Source organism: Hippoglossus stenolepis, chromosome 12 (assembly GCF_022539355.2).
Source record: "Hippoglossus stenolepis isolate QCI-W04-F060 chromosome 12, HSTE1.2, whole genome shotgun sequence".
Lineage (NCBI taxonomy): Eukaryota > Metazoa > Chordata > Actinopteri > Pleuronectiformes > Pleuronectidae > Hippoglossus > Hippoglossus stenolepis.
In genome coordinates, this window is record NC_061494.1 from 21,961,662 (window position 1) to 21,981,332 (window position 19,671).

Here is a 19,671-nt window from a genome sequence, read left to right on the forward strand (position 1 = left end):
CTGTTTCCTTCAGATCCCTGAGACGTTGGAATGCCTGAGGAGATCAGGCACTTTGAATCTGTCGCCCATATTAAAAACACTCCTTAAAACACATTTTTAGAAAAGCTGCTGTTAATTTCTTTATTCTGATTGTGGATACTTTTAATTGGTTTTAGTTATTTTAAATTAACTAAATGTAATGAGCTATATATATTTTGCCTCTTTAATCTTTATCTTGATGTCTTTCACTGATTTCTGTTTGTTTGTTGACCTGTGCTTTTTGACACGTATCTTATTGGATGTTGTTTGTGTGTATCTGATCTGAATGTGAATCTATATCTGAATGTGAATGTGAATGTGAATAAAAGAATCTTAATCTGAATCTTAATGTGAATGTGAATGTGAATCCTATCTGATCTGATCTGATCTAAATCTGAATCTGATCTGATCTGATCTGAATATGAATCTGATCTGATCTGATCTGATCTGAATATGAATATGAATATGATTCTAAACCTGAATCTGATTCTAAACCTAAACCTGAATCTAAACCTAAACCTAAACCTAAACCTGAATCAGAATCTGAATCTGAAATGAGGCTCCATGAAAAAACTAATTACAACTTGTGCATGTGTATGTTTTGCAGAAGGCTCCAGAACGGACTACACTACCCGTCGTGCCCCTCGGTGAACGCGATGCCGTCACCGGACGTCCCCGGCTCACATGTGTGGAGCTGCTCCGCGGAGGTTTGGTAGCAACATCTGGCTAAACGTGCTAAATGTGGAGGCGACGTCCCTTCAGCAAACTGCACGTTGGAATTAACATCGCTGGTTGAACGCAGGTGAACCGGAGCCAAGATGCCCCCGAAGAAGCCCGTCCCTGTCGGGGGAAACAAGAAGACCCAGGAGAAGAAGAAGGAGAAGATCATTGAGGTAGAAAGAAAAGTACACGAGTGTTAGCATGTCGGGGCTAGCCGGGAAGCTAGCCGGGCAGCTAGCCGGGCTGCTAGCTCACCGCTCTCTGACCGAGGCTAACCGAAGCTAACACGAGTCCTCGCGAGCGAACCGCGAAGTTAAGATGGTTTCTGAGCGACTGTCAGTGTTTTTAAACTTTTTATATCAACCCAGTTTCCTCTTGGAAGAAGTTTAAATCACTGTAAGTTCACATTAAGGGCGCTAGCAGCTGTCAGGAGGCCGAGCTGCTAACAGGGCCGAGCCGCCGCACAGGCTCTTATCTCCGTGGAGCTAATGAGCCTTAAAGTCTGCAGCTGGACTCGGAACCAGTATCTTCATATATCTGTTTCTTGTTTACTGTAATGAACCGGGTCGTTTAACGTGTGTTTAATGGAGCTGAGGCGAGAGGAGCCGGGGCCTGGTTCCCACCGGCCCTCGGGACACATGAGGGAATTAGTTTCCAGCGGCGAGTTGACAATGATGTGAAAAGTTAAGTGTTTAGAAAAGTTTCCAGAGTTTAACCCTCGTCAGGGATCATCAGGTCATCATGAAAGACTCTGATCCTTGTGTCAGTGTGACCCCACAGACCTGTCAGCTCTCTACAGGCTCTGATTGTACTTTATTTAGTCTTAGAATGGGGATTTAACTCAATATAACTACATGGTTCACTGGAAAATAGAGATAATAGTCTGTAAATATTATTAACTAGTGAGTATAAAGGAGAAAATCAACAGGAAAACAGTTTATTATAACTTTTGGTGAACTGCTGTTTACAGATGTGTATTAACCCGGTGGGTATTCTCCCCATAGAGTTACTATATTAAATCAGTGGGACATGAAAGTTGTAGCTCCAGTAAACAATCAAACAAGATTTGGTGCAGATGTGGTTTTTAGGAGAGACAACTACCACGTAGAATAGAAACATTGCATCATCTGTCCACCACACGCACACGCACACGCACATCACAGTCCACACACACAAGGAGCTGTGTGTCAAACACACACAACTGTATCACACTGGTGCTACAGCTGTAAATTCCTTCATCGCACCGGGTTTTTTTTCTTGTAGCACGTTTAATGTCTATGTTGAGACTGTGTGGTTTAAATTTGGATGCTTGTCAGACTGTGTGGTGACGGGAGTTGTTTATAAAAACCAACCTGCAGCCGTCACATCGTTGTGATCGTGTCAAAGGTTGGATGCAGCCTGTCTTTAGGATCTAATGGTGTAATGTAGAAGCACTGTTATATAATGAAGGTCAATATTTCCCTTAAAGTTATAATGTACAGGTTCACTCTGACTATGTGGAGGCCTCCGAGCTCTGTGCTGCTATAAATGCATTTCCCCTCGTCCTTCGTGTTTGGTTGATGTAATAATGAAAGGGAACAAGTGCAGGGAACTGGTCCTTGTTCGTCTGTTGGTAAAGTTATGAAACTGATAATTAATTGACCTGTTGTTGTTGTTTTCCTAGGACAAGACGTTTGGCTTGAAGAACAAGAAAGGGGCCAAACAGCAGAAGTTCATCAAGAACGTTACTCATCAAGTGAAACAAGGAGTACCATCTGCAAAACAGGTCAGAGCAACTCCATCCATCCCTTCATACCCCCCGACTGTTTCCCCACATCAAACACTATCACCAAATTACTTTTCCTCTCTTTGTCTGGTCGACTAGATTGTAATGAGTTTTCAGTCCCCTGGTTTGTTGTTGTACGTTCTGCTCTCTGTCCCCAACAATATATCCCTCATTTAACGTGTGTGTGTGTCTGTGTGTGATGGCCCAGGCGGATGGAACCACCAAGAAAGCCGATAAGAAGAAAGATTTGGACGAACTCAACGAGCTGTTTAAACCCGTAGTCACTGCCCAGAAAGTCGCCAAAGGTAACAAACACACGGCTGTGACACAACAGTAACTTGTTAACTAATCCCACATTGTGTTTGCTCTTCATCGTGTCTTTATTCACAAAATATCCCCTCTTCTCTGCAGGCGTGGACCCAAAGTCAGTGCTGTGTGCGTTCTTTAAGCAGGGTCAGTGCACTAAAGGTGACAAATGCAAGTTCAGCCACGACCTGTCGATGGAGAGGAAATGTGAGAAGAGAAGTCTCTATGTGGATGAAAGAGATGAAGAACTGGAGAAAGGTTAGTGCCCAGTGTCTGTGACACCATCATATAACTGTACCGTGTGTTGTTATGCCAGAGCCGAACTCTGTCCACATATCAGCATCATGACTTTTTGTGTCTGTAAGTGGCTGAAATGAAAAATTCGTCCCTCTGACAGTTTTAAGAATTGATGGCATTTAATTTTACAACTCGAATGTCACTCAGTAGATAGTGAACCCCGGCCAGGGCCCCTCGCATTCACTCGTAGATATCAGTCCCTTAAATGTGTCTTCTTTTTCAAATTAAGATCCATGAATTAGTCCCTGGGAAATTGGTCGAAATGTCAAAACTCCCCCATCTCATAATGTCAAAGAAAGTAATAAAAAATTCTTTCTTGGCCTGCGTCCCATCCTTCCAAGTTTCGTGGAAATCAGTTGAGAAGATTTGGTGTCAACTGAAAGGGCTGAAAACGTAACCTGGGGCGGAGACGGTATCAAACATAAGCCTGTTTCCTGCTGGCTCGGTTTCTTTTTTTCCTATTCATTTCTAATTAAAACCAGTTTGTCAGTTGACTTGATTTGTTCGTCTTTAGTAAAACGAGAGAACAAGGAAGATAATTTTTCAACACTTTGTACTTTAAAAGCCATTTAAAATTCAGTATCACCCTGCTACTCATCCAACTTACCCCCCGCTGAGCAGAGACTCCACAAACATTGAGTATTAAATTACTAGAAACAGCTTCTGCACCAAGCAGCACAACTGCAGTGTTAAATATATAAACTTCACAACAGGAAGCCACAAACATTTTTATATTGGAAGTTACAAAGATGTCCTTGTATCTGCGTTACTCAAATTTACGAAAGAAAACAAGATTCAACAACTTTGTCATTTCACCATATATACACCATACACCTCAGTGTAACGGCAACAGAGTCATGTACAGCAGATATTCAGCAGAATGAAATGCTGAAATGTCATTATTGAGCTTTTAAAGGTCACGACATGATAACACTGTTTAACATTCAGCAGCTGATCTCTACTGGTCGTGTTTAATATGGTTCCTGTTTTGTTCTGCTCAGATACGATGGATAACTGGGATGAGAAGAAGCTGGAGGAGGTGATCAACAAAAAACACGGAGAAGCTGAGAAGAAAAAGTCCAAAACACACATTGTGAGTCTGGTTTAATACTTGAAAATGAACATTTAATAAAGAAATGAAAGATTTATATGTAACATAATGTGTTGTCCGCAGGTGTGTAAATTCTTCTTGGACGCCATAGAGGGCAATAAGTACGGGTGGTTCTGGTCGTGTCCGGGAGGCGGCGGCGAATGTATGTACCGACATGCCCTGCCGCCCGGCTTCGTCCTGAAGAAAGACAAGAAGAAAGAGGAGAAAGAGGATGAAATTTCGTTGGAGGAGCTGGTCGAAAACGAGGTAAGGAGGCGTGGAGGGAGGGATGCAGAAATACGATTTAGAAAAACAAGTTTTGCTCCAAACTGCTCATGCTGACGTCCGTCTCTCCTCCTGCAGCGAGCAGCTCTGGGTCCCAACGTGACTCGAATCACCCTGGAGACTTTCCTGGCCTGGAAGAAGAGGAAAAGGCAGGACAAGGTGGGAACACGTGGAAATCACGTCTTCAGGATTAAATCATGAATCTTAATGTGACCAATTAAACGATTGTTGATCAACAGGCGGACAAAGCGAGGGAGGAGATGGAGAAGAAGAAGGCTGACTTCAAGGCTGGAAAATCACTCATAGTAAGTTCCTCTGTTATCTGTGTCTCTTAAAAGATTCCTGTTTACGTATTTTTATCATTTTCATCTACTAATGGAGGATTTAACCAGATATCTGTTTGTGTAGGTGAGTGGACGCGAGGTGTTCGAGTTCCATCCGGAGCTGGTTGACGATGACGACGCTGAAGCCGACGACACTCGATACGTCAGCGACGACGACGAAGATGATCAGGAAGAGGTGATGATGAAATTAACTCAGTTCCCTTTCTTCAAGTGATACTTTTTTATTTTGTCTTTGTATGACTTCATATCGTCTCATATAGTTGGTGCAAAATATAAATAATATAACAGTGTTGTAAGTTAAACAAAGTGATTGACGTCTGATTGGTCAGCTGACCCGCTCTTCGAGCATGTCAGTGACGTCGCAGTTTCCTGACTGACTGTAAACAGCTGTTCAAGCCAAGCTAGCTGCCAGGGTGTCGTGTTACACATTGAAAGCCCAGAATGCTGACAAGGAGCTCCAGGCTTTTCCGGAGCAGTGGTTTCTGTGTGAGAGGACGATTATTTGTTTTTTGTATTAAAAAAACAACATGAAGCACCAGATAGACACTTACGTGGGAACATTTTCAGGTTTTCTGGAACGCAGCGACAGGCCAAGTGTGGCTCACGTTTGGTTTTACATTGATTGATTGATAAGATTTCTTGTGTCACTCTCCTTTCTGAACTTGCTGTTTATCTTCTTATTGCAGATTGATACCACAGAGTACCAGGACATAGACGTATCCCGTTTTGTTCCACAAGAGGTTGACAACACAGGCATTACCGTAGCAGCCACGGACCGCTTCACCTCTCGGACTAAGCTCGCACCAACAGATGATGACAACAGTAAGAAAACTGCACCGATTATGAAAGCTCCATTCATTTCTGATCATACGGCCCAGATTGAAAAATACAGGAATTTCCCTTTATTACAAAATGAGTATTTCTGATGAACACACTTTAATCCATTTCTTTGCTCGTCTACAGCGGAGCAGATGAACGGCGCTTGTGGCGGCGCTGAGGCCAACGGTCTTTCAGGAGGAGAGGAGGATGAAGAGGAGGAGGAGGAAGAAGAAGAAGAAGAGGATGTACCGGTGGATGAGAACCTGTTCACGGGTGAAGACCTGGAGGAGCTGGACGAGGAACTCAACACACTGGCCCTGGAGGACTGAGCGGCATCGCGTGAGGTGGAGGTTGGGAAGGACTATGTGTCAAAGGGACGGACTGATGGATGCATGGAGCTTCACAACAGAGACCAGATGTTTGAATGATTTTAAATTTCAGAGACTCCGATAATAAAGCCTGATCATATCATGACGTCACTGCCCGTCTCCGCCCCGTTTTCTCATCCCTCTGCCTCCCAGACCAGAGTCCACCGGGGGTCCAAATTTTCACAGCAGGGCCAACTCCACCTGAATGTCGCCTGTCTCCGTTCCTACCATCAGAGAATTGGGCTGTTGTGCACATTCTGTTGCTCAACGCTGGCTCCGGTTGAAACCGAACTTAGTTTTGATGAATTAGGCCTCGAGCACTTCTCAAGCTGATCCCAGATAAATAGTTAATTCGCTGAGTGAGACATTACAAGGGTTTCAAAATGAAAGCATCACACCTGAGAGCAAAACATCTTCAATAAAGTTAATATCATTACCGATGGATGTTGAAAGAGAGCTCGTGTAAAAATGAATCTGTTCACAGCTTCACTTGCTCTCGTACCAAAATAAAAGCTGTAGTTGAAGCACTTTCATTCTAACTAGTGAAGATTGTTTTTTCCACTAATTGATTTTGCTGAAGTTGCAGCTCTTTTTAATTTTATTTGAAGGATAAGTCCAGACACGGCTTCTAACAGAGCGGCCGTTTCTTCTGAGAGCAGATTTATGTGATAAACCAAAAGATCCCATCACTTTCCTGGTTTGTAAATAATGTTCTCATGAGTTGCCTCCTGAAGAAATAAAAGATTACTGTACATCCAGTGTGTGTCTGTGTCTCCTCTTGGATAATGCTTTAACAGAACTACTACAAATTATATATATACACTGGCATTTATTGATATGAAATCAGAGATGAGTCTGATCTATCTGCTAATTATTCAAAACAGAACATAGTAACCAACCAGCACTACTTCACTGGTCTCAGCTTAGGTGACGAGTTGGAAATGAATCACGTGAACACATTTTAGTGGTGGAAATGCCTTTTCAAGTCTGCATGGAATGTATAGCAATAATAAAGGCAGGGACTTTTCAGCTTTAGTGCCATTGATTTCAAAATAAATACTTTTAAGATTAAAATACTTTTAGTGAGATGTATTCTTAAGTGTGAAACTAAGGAGACATCAGCAACGTGACTTGATCAAATTAAGTAGGTTGTTTCTAAAATTAGTCTTATGACATCCCTCAGTTTCCCAGGTAGTGTGATGAAGCCTCATTATCTTACACTGACAGACTAGTGAAATAATGTTGATAAGAAATGCAACACCTCATGAACAGGAGGAAAAACTACAGCAACTAAAACCTGAACCAGTTTTCATATGTAAACCTGATTATTGTATTGTGACACCGACCTGAAATGATATTTGAACTTCTCTCAACGTGATTCATGTTCACTGATATTTCCATTTAATTGAAGCATTTTCATGAAACATGTTGAATCAATAATACTGTATGAGAAAGTTATTAAACATTAAGCACAGACACATTCATACCTGCCCCTGTGCTGATCCTAGACAGTCCAGCTCATACTTTTATATTTCACATGATAAAAAAATCTTATTAAAACAACAGTTAACTGTCCAGTTATCTATCGGACGGCTCCAGAAGAAGAGGTGAGACGGACAGGAAGGTGTTTGGAACTAATTTTTATTTTTAATCAAGGCAGAAAGAAAATTGACAATCTACGAAACACAGTTGCTCAACATGAGATTACAAGTCACAGCAACAGAGGAAAAATAAGGACCTGATCTGAAATAAATTGTCTAGATCCAGCTTTACAATTCCTGCGTTAACTTTTCTCAAAAAGAAAATGTTGCCAAAGTAAACTGCTTTAAACTTCTGTGGATTCAAAAAGACGTGCTGCTGTTGCTGTGGTTCTACTGTTCATCAGTTAGTCGCGTTGATAAGACTCAGAGTCGTGGCTGAAAACTATGAACTTAAAATAAAAGAAGCATAAAATCTGGACACTGGTGACAGACGACTACACACAGGAAATGATGCTGCTGCTCACACACTGGGGAGGTTTACGCTCCCTGTGCACTTGTTCTATCAGTGAGTCGCAGCAAGGTCACGGACCAGAAGTAAGGTCAGACAGGTGTCAAAGGTCAGGTCAGTGGTCAGGAGGAGGACTTGATGTCGGTCGGTCGGTCGGGTCAGGTGTCAGTGTCATGACAACAGTCGCCTAGGGGACAAGAAGCTTCAGTGTTATTCACAGGAAGAGAAAGAACTCATCAGTTACTTGTTGACGTCTCATCACTGGTAGTAAAAAGTGATTCACAGGTGTTAACAGGTGTCTGTGGACAGAGAAGAATGAACATCTACAGCCTCTAATGGAAGAAGAATGGGGCTGAGAGATAAGTATATCAAAGTAGAGATAAGGAAAAGCCCTGCTAACAAGCTAACAGGCTAACCAGCTTTGTCACTGTAATGGAGGATTGTAAAAAGGAGGCAACGGGAAATACAGGATAAGAGAATAAAAAGATAGAGTAACGTAAACCTGACTCACACTCCGTCCTCAATGTGTCTCAGGTTAAATCTGTACTTTCATGTGGTTGAGCTCTATCTGATCATAAACCATCACCCAAAACACACGTTAATGCCAGATTCATTAAATAGGATAAAAAAAAAAACAACACATTGGTACCGAATGTGCTGTTATTCATTGTGGTCCCTGCAGCAGTGAACGTGGTACTTACCGCTCGTTTCTCTCAGGAGGTCTTAGTAGGTACGAGGACGTTTGTGCGACTCCTCTTTGGGAGGATCAGCCAGCATCACCTTCATCTTCACTCCGTTGACGACCCGACCGTGAAGCGCTGCCAGGGCATCGTCTGCGCACTGACGGACAGACGGACAAGAGGGGGGGGGACAAGCAGGATTTATTTAGGGAGACAAACTTTACAAAACCTCCATCTTTGTTGCTGTTCACACATTAAATTCTTTCTCTGGTTTGTTCTCAGCTTCACATCAGTCCAGACTCTCACCTGTTTCTCTGCGTACTTCATGTACCCAACTTTCCTTCCTGGAACCAAATGGACCTCGATCAGGGAACCAAAGCGACTGTAGTGACAGACAGAGACACAGTGGGAAGGAACAACATTTAATTGAACTGCAGGAACATTTGTTAATGCTGATTGTCTGCTGCGTCATTGAAGAGCACTTAGCCTGATGCCCTCATCCTGACAAATGTGCAGTGACTGTACTTTTGAGTTGTGATCGATTGAACCTGTGACCCTCTGGTTAATGGACCATCATTCTGACCATTTGGTGACGTATATATACACACAAAATGTTATTTTACTGATGAGCAAACAGTTCAAATTAACAGACAACGCAGGATGAACTGACCAGAAAACGTCCTCCAGCACATCTGGGGGCAGCTGGGAGGGGGAGAACACGACAAACAAGCGCTCCTTGGTCTTGCTGTCAGGTGGAGCGAGCTTCTTCAGCGGGGGGAGGACGACGTCTGTCTGAACCCGAGACATTGGAGCGACGGAGGAGAAACCCTGGAGGATAGAAGAAAAAAAAAAACTCAACAACTTTCATATTTTTTCATTTTTATACCTGATGGTATAAAACATCCAAGGTTAGTGTGTGTGTGTGTGTGTGTGTGTGTGTGTGTGGTCAATTACCAACTTTATTCCATTAATTATTTACCCTGCAAAATGTCATAAGTGTCAGAGGCCTGGAGGAATAATTACCCAGAACAGTAATTAACTTTGTTGTTTACCGGGTCTGTTTTCTGAAGTTTGGATTTTGTCTCTCAAACCACAGCAAATAAAATATAATGTTTTTCAGATTGAACAAATTGCACAGGCAGTTTGTTGATTCCTGTGGTGCAAGTTAAATGTGTGAAATACAAGAGCAATGAGCAGAAATCTCATTTTCTTCTATAAAAAAAGCTTTTAGAGGAGTCTGCGAGTGTTAATCTTACGCAAAGACGACGAAAGTGACAATTGAAAAAGTGGGAAAATAACTCAAGAGGACGAGCAGGTCGATCTGAGACGAGTTTGTAAGTCAGGCATCGATTTGCTGAACTTACAGGAGGTTTCATCACTTGACTGTTGGAGGGACCGTTCCACACTGAAGACATCATCTGTGCTGCGACAAACTGCATCGCCATCCGACCTACAGGACTACACACACCACAGCAACACACACGCTGTTTCACTATGTGTCCACATTTTGCAGCTCAAAGATTGTTTGTTTTTATGGTCATTTTCAATCTTTGGAGAACTAACAAATAAGAACTTTATTTGTGCTATTAAGACGAAAATCAGACGGATAAAAAAACGTCAGGACAAGACACTAATGTTTTTGTATAAAGAGAATTTCCTTCTTCATCTCTGCACCCGACATGGAACAGTCACATCCGCCCATGATGAATATTTGACAACAAATAGAAGGTGAACATGAAAAATGTTGCTGTTAATTATCTGTGACATTTTTGGTCCCAATTCTTTAATTAATGGATATATTAACTTTAAAGGGCACTTCTGCTTCATGCCTCCATTAACCGCTGGTCCTTGTGTGTGTTTAGTACATACGTGTGTATGTGCGTGTGTATCTGTACCTGCTGCGGTCCTCTCCATCGTCGACGAAATTTACGACCAGTCTGTTTCCAGGTGGATATTCAAATCCATTCAGCTTCTCTTTGGCATAAATTGCTGATCCCAAGTTACTGTAACGAATCAGTGCGTGACCTGAGAGACGCGAACAAACACAAACACATGAGTTTCAAATTAAAATCAAGAAATTAATGTATGAACTTGTATTTAACAAGGATTCGACTCATGTTCTGACAGTAGCAGTTAATCACAGACATCAGGCTGATCAAGCAGTTCACAAACACAACATTAAAGACACATTAGGTTTATTTTAAAACCCCTTAAGCAGTATTAGATCACTAACCTTTGCTCATTCCGTAAGAGTCTCTCTGTAGCTCGCAGTACTCCATACCAGGGATGATGTCAAACACTGCAAAGATCTGCTCCTGAGTGATCGCTGCCCGCGTTGAAATCATCAGACTCCGCGTGAAGTCACCGGAGCGGAAGTCCATGGCCTGGTAGTTCCCAGGGTCACCTGTAGAGGGACAAACATTAACCTAACACACTTACAAAATCCGACAGCTCCAACTACAACACTGATTTGAATGATAAATAAAGAACTACGAAAGCTGGAAAACATCTAATGTAACAATGTTCCTGCCGCCCTCCACACACTTCACCCTCCTTTCTTTACTGGTCTTTTTCCTCTTTTAATGACAGTGCGTGAATGTCAGTGGGTTTTAATCAGGTGTTGTGTAAATGGTACATCGCCGACTAATGAATCATCTACAAACTCCGGCACATTGAGCTACGATGGCCTCCATAAACCACCCATACTGTCACTGTGGCAGACATGTCTTTTGTTTTTCATATTTTAGCTGATGTTTTAGTGTCTTAAACCAATTTACAGTTTAATATGTAACCTGGTGCTTTGCTGCCACCTACAGATCAGAGGAATAGTGTGAAACCACCGGCAGGAAAACAGGGACATGCGCACAAAGACATTACACGACTAAATGAGTCAGTGTCTCTGTCTGAAATGCTTGTAAAATGGTTGGATAGCATTGGAAACCCCCCTCGTCCTGGATTGGCGGAAATCTTTGTAACAGACCTTGATTTCTAATAATTCTGATACACAGTTCACACATATTACAGGATTCAGTATTGTGTCTCATTTGGGAAAGACTAAACCAGAGATGTGGTAAAAAAAAAAGAGACCAACCACTTAAAGAATTCAGAAAAGACAAGTCTGTAACACCAAAGATGGCGGTTGTGTGACACATATCCCGCCCCTCCCCTCAATGAGCCAATTATCTGCTTTACAAGATCCGAACCAGGAAACACATTGAACCAATCATGATGCTGCACTGAACTTCTTTAAATCAGATTTGAGTGTGAGTGCTGTGTTACAGTCACAAGTTCCTGCCCATTCATTTAAATAGGAGCCTGGTCCTGTTGACAAGACGACTGCAAAGTCTGTAGAACTTTGACTGAATCTGATCACAGGCTTGAAAAACCCTAAATACAAATATGACAGAAAAAGCACTGATTTAAGAAGCAAAGAAAGTGTTCCTACCCATTGGGGGGGCGTACTGGTTCATGGTGTCATTACCGCCCATGTACTCCCCTCTGTTGGATCCCCCACTGTAATCCTCTGACGATGTAGCCTTGGTGCGAGGTTCAGCCAGGATCGCCCTGTAAGCTAATGACATCATCACAGTAATGAGAAACAACAATGACCACTGGAGTTTTAAATACAGAGGGAAGATCATACCTGGAAACACAGTCAACATTATGGTTAATGTATCTTAGAAGTTCAGGTAAGAGTCGTACCTTTGTCACAGTTCTCTATGGCATGTGCAGCCTGGGAGGGTTTGTAGTATCTCACGTAGCCCAAACCTTTACTTTCCCCCGTGAACTTGTTCTTGATGATCACACAATACTCAATATCACCATACTCCTGAAAGAGAAACAGAGGTGGCAGTTACAGCCTAACCCTGACTCTGAGTTTCAAAAGAGCCTATGATTTAAATTTAGTTTGATCTACACACATCAACATAAGAGATATATGGAATAATGTATTGAAGCTACGGCATATACCACCAATATAATCTTAAATCTGTCGGCCTATTATTCCTGGTGTAACAACACAGTCATCTTAATCAGCTCATCTGAGTCAGTTGCTGTAACTTAATGTTCTAGAAATGTTCCTGTTGTTGGGAACAGGTCTGACGTGTACAACCATATGTGAAAGACAAACTGTGGAAATGATATCCTTTAGTTCCTGAAAACAGCTAATGACGGCGATGAGGCACAGCAGAAGTATGTGAGAGGGAGTTGTCGTTACCTTGAATGTGTCTTTGAGGTCCTCCTCTGAGAAGCTTTTAGGGATCATGACGAAGATCCGGGTCAGCTCTTCATCCTCAACGTCTCTGTGTCTTGTTGACGACCGTGACTGGGCAATGAATACCTACGTGACCGCAAAGAGAAGGAACACAATGGGTACAGATATTTGGTTACAACTTAAAAAAAAAAAAACAGACAAATTTACAGCGAGACAACCATAAATTAAGGATTACATGCTTTACTTGTTATGCAACTTGGATTTCCAACATTTAAAACATGAAAAACAGTGGGACTGTTGATTTTATCTATACATTTTAAGGTCTTGACTTGAATATGTTACGATTTGACGCCTTAAATTGAACTGAATACCTTTTATTTGTATTCATTCATTTCATCCATGGACTTTGTAAGGCACACCTTGTTTGCTAGGTGCTAGGAAATAATGATTGAACAAACAACCTCTCCTTCTCTCTTGGCCTTAATGTTTGTGTCGGTTGCTACGGAGACTCAGACAATACAAGACAATGGAAGATAATAAAAATTAATCTGCGGTGATGGAAACACAAACATGACTCTCCTCTTCTGGTTCATCAAGATAATCCACGTTCCCGAGCTTTTGTTCTCTGGGACTACCTGAGGTTTCAGGGGTTCACTGGATGAACTTGAAACCCTGGGACACAGTTTCAAGTTCACGCAGTTTTCACCAGAATCTAAATTAAACCTTCACACGAACTTAATCTTAAACATCAGTAGATTTAATGTGAACTATCAACATCTGGAGTGAACTCACACTTCAGACACAGCTTCCTCTCCCCAGTGTAGCTAGCCTAGCATGCTAACAAGCACAACGCGTTACCCTCCATTGGTTTTAACGGACAATTAAAAAGCATTAGCATCGAACTGCCTCAACCCCCCCACGTGTGCCGGGTCACGGTGTCCGCTACCTTGACGGGCTTCGACGACTCCGCCAGCTGCTTCCCGTGCATCTCCTCCATGGCCAGACAGGCCTGCGAGGACTTGGAGAACTTGACGTAGCAGATTCCCTTGGACTCCTTGGTCTGCTTGTCCTTCACGACCCAGACCCCCTGGATGTCCCCGAACACGGAGAACGCGTCCCGCAGCGCATCCTCGGTGATGGAGCGGCTGGTGACCACGAACAGGCGGCTGTTGGGGGGGTCGTCCAGGTTCTCGGTGGGCTGCTTGGTCGGGTACTCCTCCATGTTTGCTTCCTCTGTGAGATCTGTGAGCCAGCGGCTGTTGTTGGTGCTGCCTTCAACCGGATTTCCGGTTACCGGTTTTCAATGACTAACTTTGTTTTCAGAAGCAAACAGGAAACAAAACCCAAAGCGGATTTAAATTATTGAATTATTATTTTTATTCATTTATATCTCTGATGATTGGTAACAAGTAAACATATTCAATAGTTAGAGGTGAAAAACTGCAACGAGAGGGAAGGTTCACTGCCATCTAGTGTCTGGGAGGACACAATGCACAAGGACGCTTCAGAGAAAATACATATAGAGCAAAGACATGTTATTGAGGTTGGATGTTTAACAGTTTAACTTTATTATAAATAACTATAAATAAAATACACATTCAACCGAATATATAGGACTTGAATTAAGAAAATAATTTGTTTGTGGATATAAATACACATCTTTTCTGCATTGTTTATTGTGTAAAATAAAAGTAACACATAAGCACTGATATGTCTCTGAATAAATCAAACAATAAATCAAATATTTTTTTTTAATTAATTTATCTGATGGGCTGATTTTAGTCTTCATCAATAAACATATACGAAAATAATAATCAGCAGTAAATAATACGTACAAGGAATTTGCTGTGGTATGTTTGGGCATAAACACAACATATCGGGTGAATAGTGGTAATCTTTTATTATCTTCTGGGACCTATTCTGATATTTGTTTTAGAGATTAAATCGACATATTATACGTTTCTGTAATCCTTAAGATGTTTTCTTACCAGACCAGCAGAAATAATTGACATATCATACTCAGAGGAGACATAGCACAGCTTTTAGTGTTCCTTGTGCCAAAAAAGAAAATTCTGCCAGAATTTTTCACTTTGTAATCACATTTTCCATCAACTTGCTTTATGCATGTCAAGGTCAATCATTAACATCGTATCATTTATGACAGATTTATATCCTTAACATTTATCTCGTCAGAATCTTATGTCATTGACCTTGTCATGCAATTCCAAGGGGCGGGACTTCTGATTAACACTTGCCCTGACTGCTTCTGTGACATCACCCCCGTGAAGTTATATGGTTTCAGTCACATGATGCTAAACTATAGTCAAAGTCCTGTTGACTAGATTTAGTTCGAACATGAAATGAACGGACTAAAGTTTAGGTGTCGCACATTACCCAATGTCCCAGATTACCTGAATTCACCCAAATAAATAAATAAACACATAAATACAAAAATATAAGAATATGGAACAGGGAAAAAATATCACACTAGAAAAAAGATATGTGCTATATAGATGACAAGCATGTACATTTGACGTATGCACAGTGTGACTGTTATTAGCCACCGTTATTAGGAAGGTTCAAGTTTCACAGTTCAGGTGAGGACATTTATCATCACAACCTTGTGACTTGTCTGTTATGAGGGTACTGGACCTATAAATATTAATAATTCCTCAGAAATGATTTCCACCACCGCATTAAAGCACCTATAACCAAATAGAGACCATGGGGATAGTTTAGGTTCATTAATATTTATTTGCGTGGTGTGGCTGCTGATGAATAAATGTGTTTGGTGGTTTTTTGTTTTTATAAATTTTTAATGCACTAAACTGGTGGAGCACTGTCAGTCTCATTGTATCCTGCACAATGACAATAAAGATTTCTATTCTCTTCTATTCTATCTCCAAACTCTGTGAAATATATATAAATAATAAAATATAAATTGATAAATATATAAAAAAAGATAAAGTTTGTGTATAGATTCACATTTTTCCACAATACCAGTAACAAAAGGTTGAGGTATTCACGTGTGTCCTTATAAGGCCACTTCAGCAGGTGGATTTTACTTCTCAATGGAAGCTGGGGCCATGCGACGAGATGTGGGGGGACACGTCCCAAAACACACTTGACACCTTCTTCCCTAGCACCCTCGTCTCCTCTCCCTCGGAACTAGGAAGGAACCACTGACACACAAAGTTTAACAACTTCACTCAAACTATTCGGACTCTGAAACTTTGAAACGTGTATTTGAGGATTAAATCTGCTGAAGTGAATTGATTTGCTCTTTAAATACAAAAAAAACGACAAGTGGACGAGTCTTTCCCGGAAATGAGACGCGGCCCGCTTTCCTACGTGCTCTACGTCACGGTGCTGAGGAGAGAGAGCGCGTGCGGGGCACGTGACCGGCGGGTGACGTCACGAGCCGGTGCGCGTAATAAGCGCAGTGACCTTCTTTGCGACCGCCACACGCACAGAGAGAGAGAGGATCCGCACCGAGGACCCGCACCGAGGAGCCGCTGTTCACCGACACTCACTTTAACTCTAAGGTACGTTCCTCCTCTTCATCTCTCCAGCTGCTGACCGAGGGTTTGTGGGGTTTTATCCCCGGAAACGATGCTTGGAACCCGGCAGCGGCAGCAGTAAGCTAACGGCCATGTTGGTGAACGGCTCGGTTGCTCCCTGTTGCGTTTTGAGCAAACGAGCATAACGGTCCTTCTTCTTCCTCCTCTCGGGGACAATGTCTACACTTTCCATCAGATGCTGTCCCCGGTGTCCTCGAGGACGCGGGGGAAGCAGCCTCGGTCTTCACCCCCCCCACCCGTCATTGAGGCATCCTTGACCCGCGGGAGGGTGACACATCCCCGGGCTAACAGCGGGTTTTGTCTAAGCTAGCTCCCAGCCGCGTTAGCCGGGTCCAACAGGAACTGTTTCAAAATGTAATGTCCGCTGTGCGGGTTGTGGAAGCTGCTCTGAGTCAGGGGAGGAGAGAAGCTGTGTGTGTCCTTGGTGCTCGTGAGAAGAGCAGCCCGCCATGTTAAGACGAGGGGGCTACCGGTGGTACTTAAGCTAACTGTCCTCTCTATTATAAGCACTTGGTTATAACAGTCTGACCCAGAGAACGAGGGGATTCGACAGGTTTCCTGCTCTGATCTTAGCCGTTAGCTCCCTGGCTACTTGGCTGTGAATGAAGACTTGTTTAAACTCAGAGTTTCTCCAGGTTAACTGTGTTGTAAACGGATTCCAGACGCGGGGTTTCCCTCCCGTCACGTCTCTTCCTGCCTCGGGGAGAGGTCGCGTGAGGACGGAGGACACCGGTGGTGTTGCGCCAAAACTTGTACCCATGCTAAAAATGGTTCCCCCCCCCCTTACGTAATTTGTACCCATCTAAACTACCGAACGACACCTTTCTCTGTCTTCTCTTTATATAACGTTAGTGCCTGTAGGTGGAGGACAAGCTAACGTAGTGTAGGTTAATTACGTAGTAGTTGAGTCATGCTTGCGGCTACGTGAGGACATAATATGCAGGGGGAGCATATTCTACTGTTGCACCCATATCACTGACACTGACATCAGCTGACTCCTTTTTAAAACTTGTGTGTTAGCTCCTCATTAGATATAATCACTCTTATTAAATCTGTTATCACTCGAGCATGTTTCCTTGTGCCGGGAAGAATGAGGCCCTGTTATAACAGTGGTGTAATGGAGGCTATGCTAACGTGTGTGTTTTAAGGGAGTAGTCCTTTTCCCTGGAATGACCTCTGCTTGAAGCCAGCCAGCTCAAAGGTCAAAGTCAGGATTGTTCGAAAGTAAAGAGAGTCGAAGTACAGGTGCAGATAAAGTCTTCACCTCAAACGCCCTTCACAGCTCGGCCTCGGTCAAACTGCAGCAGTGGATGAGCTTCCTGCCTCATCCGGGCTCTATGAATAGCAGACCCACAGTTGTACGGATGGATCTAGATTCACATCTCTTGTCATTTCTGCTTTTTAAATCTTTTCTTCTTCTTCTTTCTGTTTTCCATCCAGCTGACGATGGGAGACATTGCCAAGGGAAAGAAGGCTTTTGTCCAGAAGTGTGCCCAGTGCCACACAGTAGAGAACGGGGGCAAGCACAAGGTGGGCCCCAACCTCTGGGGTCTGTTCGGACGCAAGACCGGCCAGGCAGAGGGCTACTCGTACACAGATGCCAACAAGAGTAAAGGTCAGTTCACACGAATAACCCACTTCTCTGCTGGAAAACTGATTGAGTGAAGAGGAGGACGGCCTTGTCTGAAGTTCACTTAAGAAGATTTCTTTAATTTGCTGCGAACAATGAAAACTACAAACTGTGGAACATCTCTAAAAAAGTTTATGGAATGAATTTAGCGCAAAGTAGAATTGGTTCAATCAGCTGCCTCAAGTAGATGATTCATCAGTTAGTGTTTTATTAACTGTTAATCGATCATCTATAATTTAGTCTTTTTTTAAGCACATTTGACTTTGTTGTTTGTAGCGACTCAGATACGATGCATGATAGTGAACTGTTTTAGACATTTGAAGATTTTACCTTATATAACAAGTTTTTGTTATTTTTGATAAAATTGATGAATCAAGATGATAATTGGCGGAGTAATTGAAAATGAAAACAATCATTAGTTGCAGCTCTTGACATAACAATTAGTTTTAAGCATTCATAAATATCTTAATTAGAGATTATGTTTTTAAATAACTGATAAATTCTATTGAAATAATGAATAATAATCACATACATTACACTTAAGGTTTGCAACTTATAATCAATAAGACAGTTTATTGTCTTTCACTAAGGTTTCTTTATAAAACAAAAATAATAGTTTGAGAACCTGAGAACCAGAAGATATTCAGTTTATAATTATAATAAAATGGGTAAAAGAACTCGGCTATGAGAAGCTGAATCGACTAAATGTTTGTCATGTTAGATGCTAAATGTTAAATACTTATTCAGTTACCAACATTGTTGTTTTAAATTTCTGTTCATAGATCGCTTGACTTTTCATTTCATCACTAACATTATCAGTTTGTACTTTAAAAGTTCCAATTGGTTGAACTTCGACCCCTGATTTCTGTTTCCTGCTCACGTGGAGCTCCGATCTCTCTAAGTTGCCCTGAATGAATCCGTTCTCTCTCCAGGTATCGAGTGGGGCGAGGACACCTTGATGCAGTACCTGGAAAACCCCAAGAAGTACATTCCAGGAACCAAAATGATCTTCGCTGGCATCAAGAAGAAGGGAGAGCGCCAGGACCTCGTTGCGTACCTGAAATCTGCGACGTCATGAACCCGTCACAAAAAACAGAATATTTAATGCCATTTTATTGTCTTTTTCTTCATTTGTAGGCTTGCCCATGGTAAAACTGGTTTTATGTTTTGTCATTTGCACGGAACTAATTTATGTTGTGTACAGTTAGAGAAGTGGGACGTCCTGTTAGCCAGTGAATTCACAGCAGTTGTTCAAGTGACTAAACATAAAACTTGTTTGTTGTTTTATTTTCTGTGTGAATCGATGCTTAACTTAAAACTAATCACGTTATTTAAATTTGCTAGCTAAGATAGGTCGGCCTGATCTGTCTCTCATTCTGTTTTCCATGACAACATGTGTATGGTACTTTCTGCTAGCAGCGCGAATCATCTAATATTAACATCAGAGAGATAAAGAGGAATTTTGCGGTTCTGTTGATAAACTGGTGCTGATACTTGTTCTACTCCCCGTTTCATGGCAGGTGGAGTTTCAGACCTTTTACAATGACCGACAGTGAATTTTATCCT

The 19,671-nt window shown here is 42.1% G+C and overlaps 3 protein-coding genes across 3 annotated transcripts in view; 2 read left to right on the forward strand and 1 right to left on the reverse strand.

The window, feature by feature from the left end:
• Positions 1-674: 674 nt before the first annotated feature.
• Positions 675-6,770, forward strand: zc3h15 (zinc finger CCCH-type containing 15). The gene is made up of 11 exons (XM_035173093.2): positions 675-911; positions 2,402-2,503; positions 2,712-2,808; positions 2,915-3,067; positions 4,108-4,199; positions 4,281-4,463; positions 4,560-4,640; positions 4,721-4,786; positions 4,890-5,000; positions 5,512-5,647; positions 5,789-6,770. Exons 1-11 carry the CDS (start codon positions 837-839, stop codon positions 5,971-5,973), a joined length of 1,281 nt encoding a protein of 426 aa, XP_035028984.1. The 5' UTR covers positions 675-836; the 3' UTR covers positions 5,974-6,770.
• Positions 6,771-7,636: 866 nt separating this feature from the next.
• On the reverse strand, positions 7,637-14,171 carry rbm45 (RNA binding motif protein 45). The gene is made up of 11 exons (XM_035173226.2): positions 13,841-14,171; positions 12,898-13,020; positions 12,384-12,510; positions 12,127-12,252; positions 10,915-11,085; positions 10,577-10,706; positions 10,046-10,139; positions 9,352-9,509; positions 8,988-9,063; positions 8,703-8,841; positions 7,637-8,188 (listed from the first exon to the last, which is right to left on the reverse strand). The coding sequence occupies exons 1-10, from the start codon at positions 14,114-14,116 to the stop codon at positions 8,725-8,727; spliced, it is 1,398 nt and encodes a 465-aa protein (XP_035029117.1). The 5' UTR covers positions 14,117-14,171; the 3' UTR covers positions 7,637-8,188; positions 8,703-8,724.
• Positions 14,172-16,280: 2,109 nt separating this feature from the next.
• LOC118119304 (cytochrome c) overlaps positions 16,281-19,671 on the forward strand; it is a 3,913-nt gene continuing 522 nt past the window's right edge. The window contains exons 1-3 of the mRNA XM_035173140.2: positions 16,281-16,439; positions 17,916-18,090; positions 19,038-19,671. The exon at positions 19,038-19,671 is cut by the window's right edge and continues 522 nt beyond it. Of these exons, the coding sequence (XP_035029031.1) occupies positions 17,922-18,090; positions 19,038-19,183 (315 nt within the window). The 5' untranslated portion in view covers positions 16,281-16,439; positions 17,916-17,921 and the 3' untranslated portion in view covers positions 19,184-19,671. The remainder of the gene's footprint in view (positions 16,440-17,915; positions 18,091-19,037) is intronic.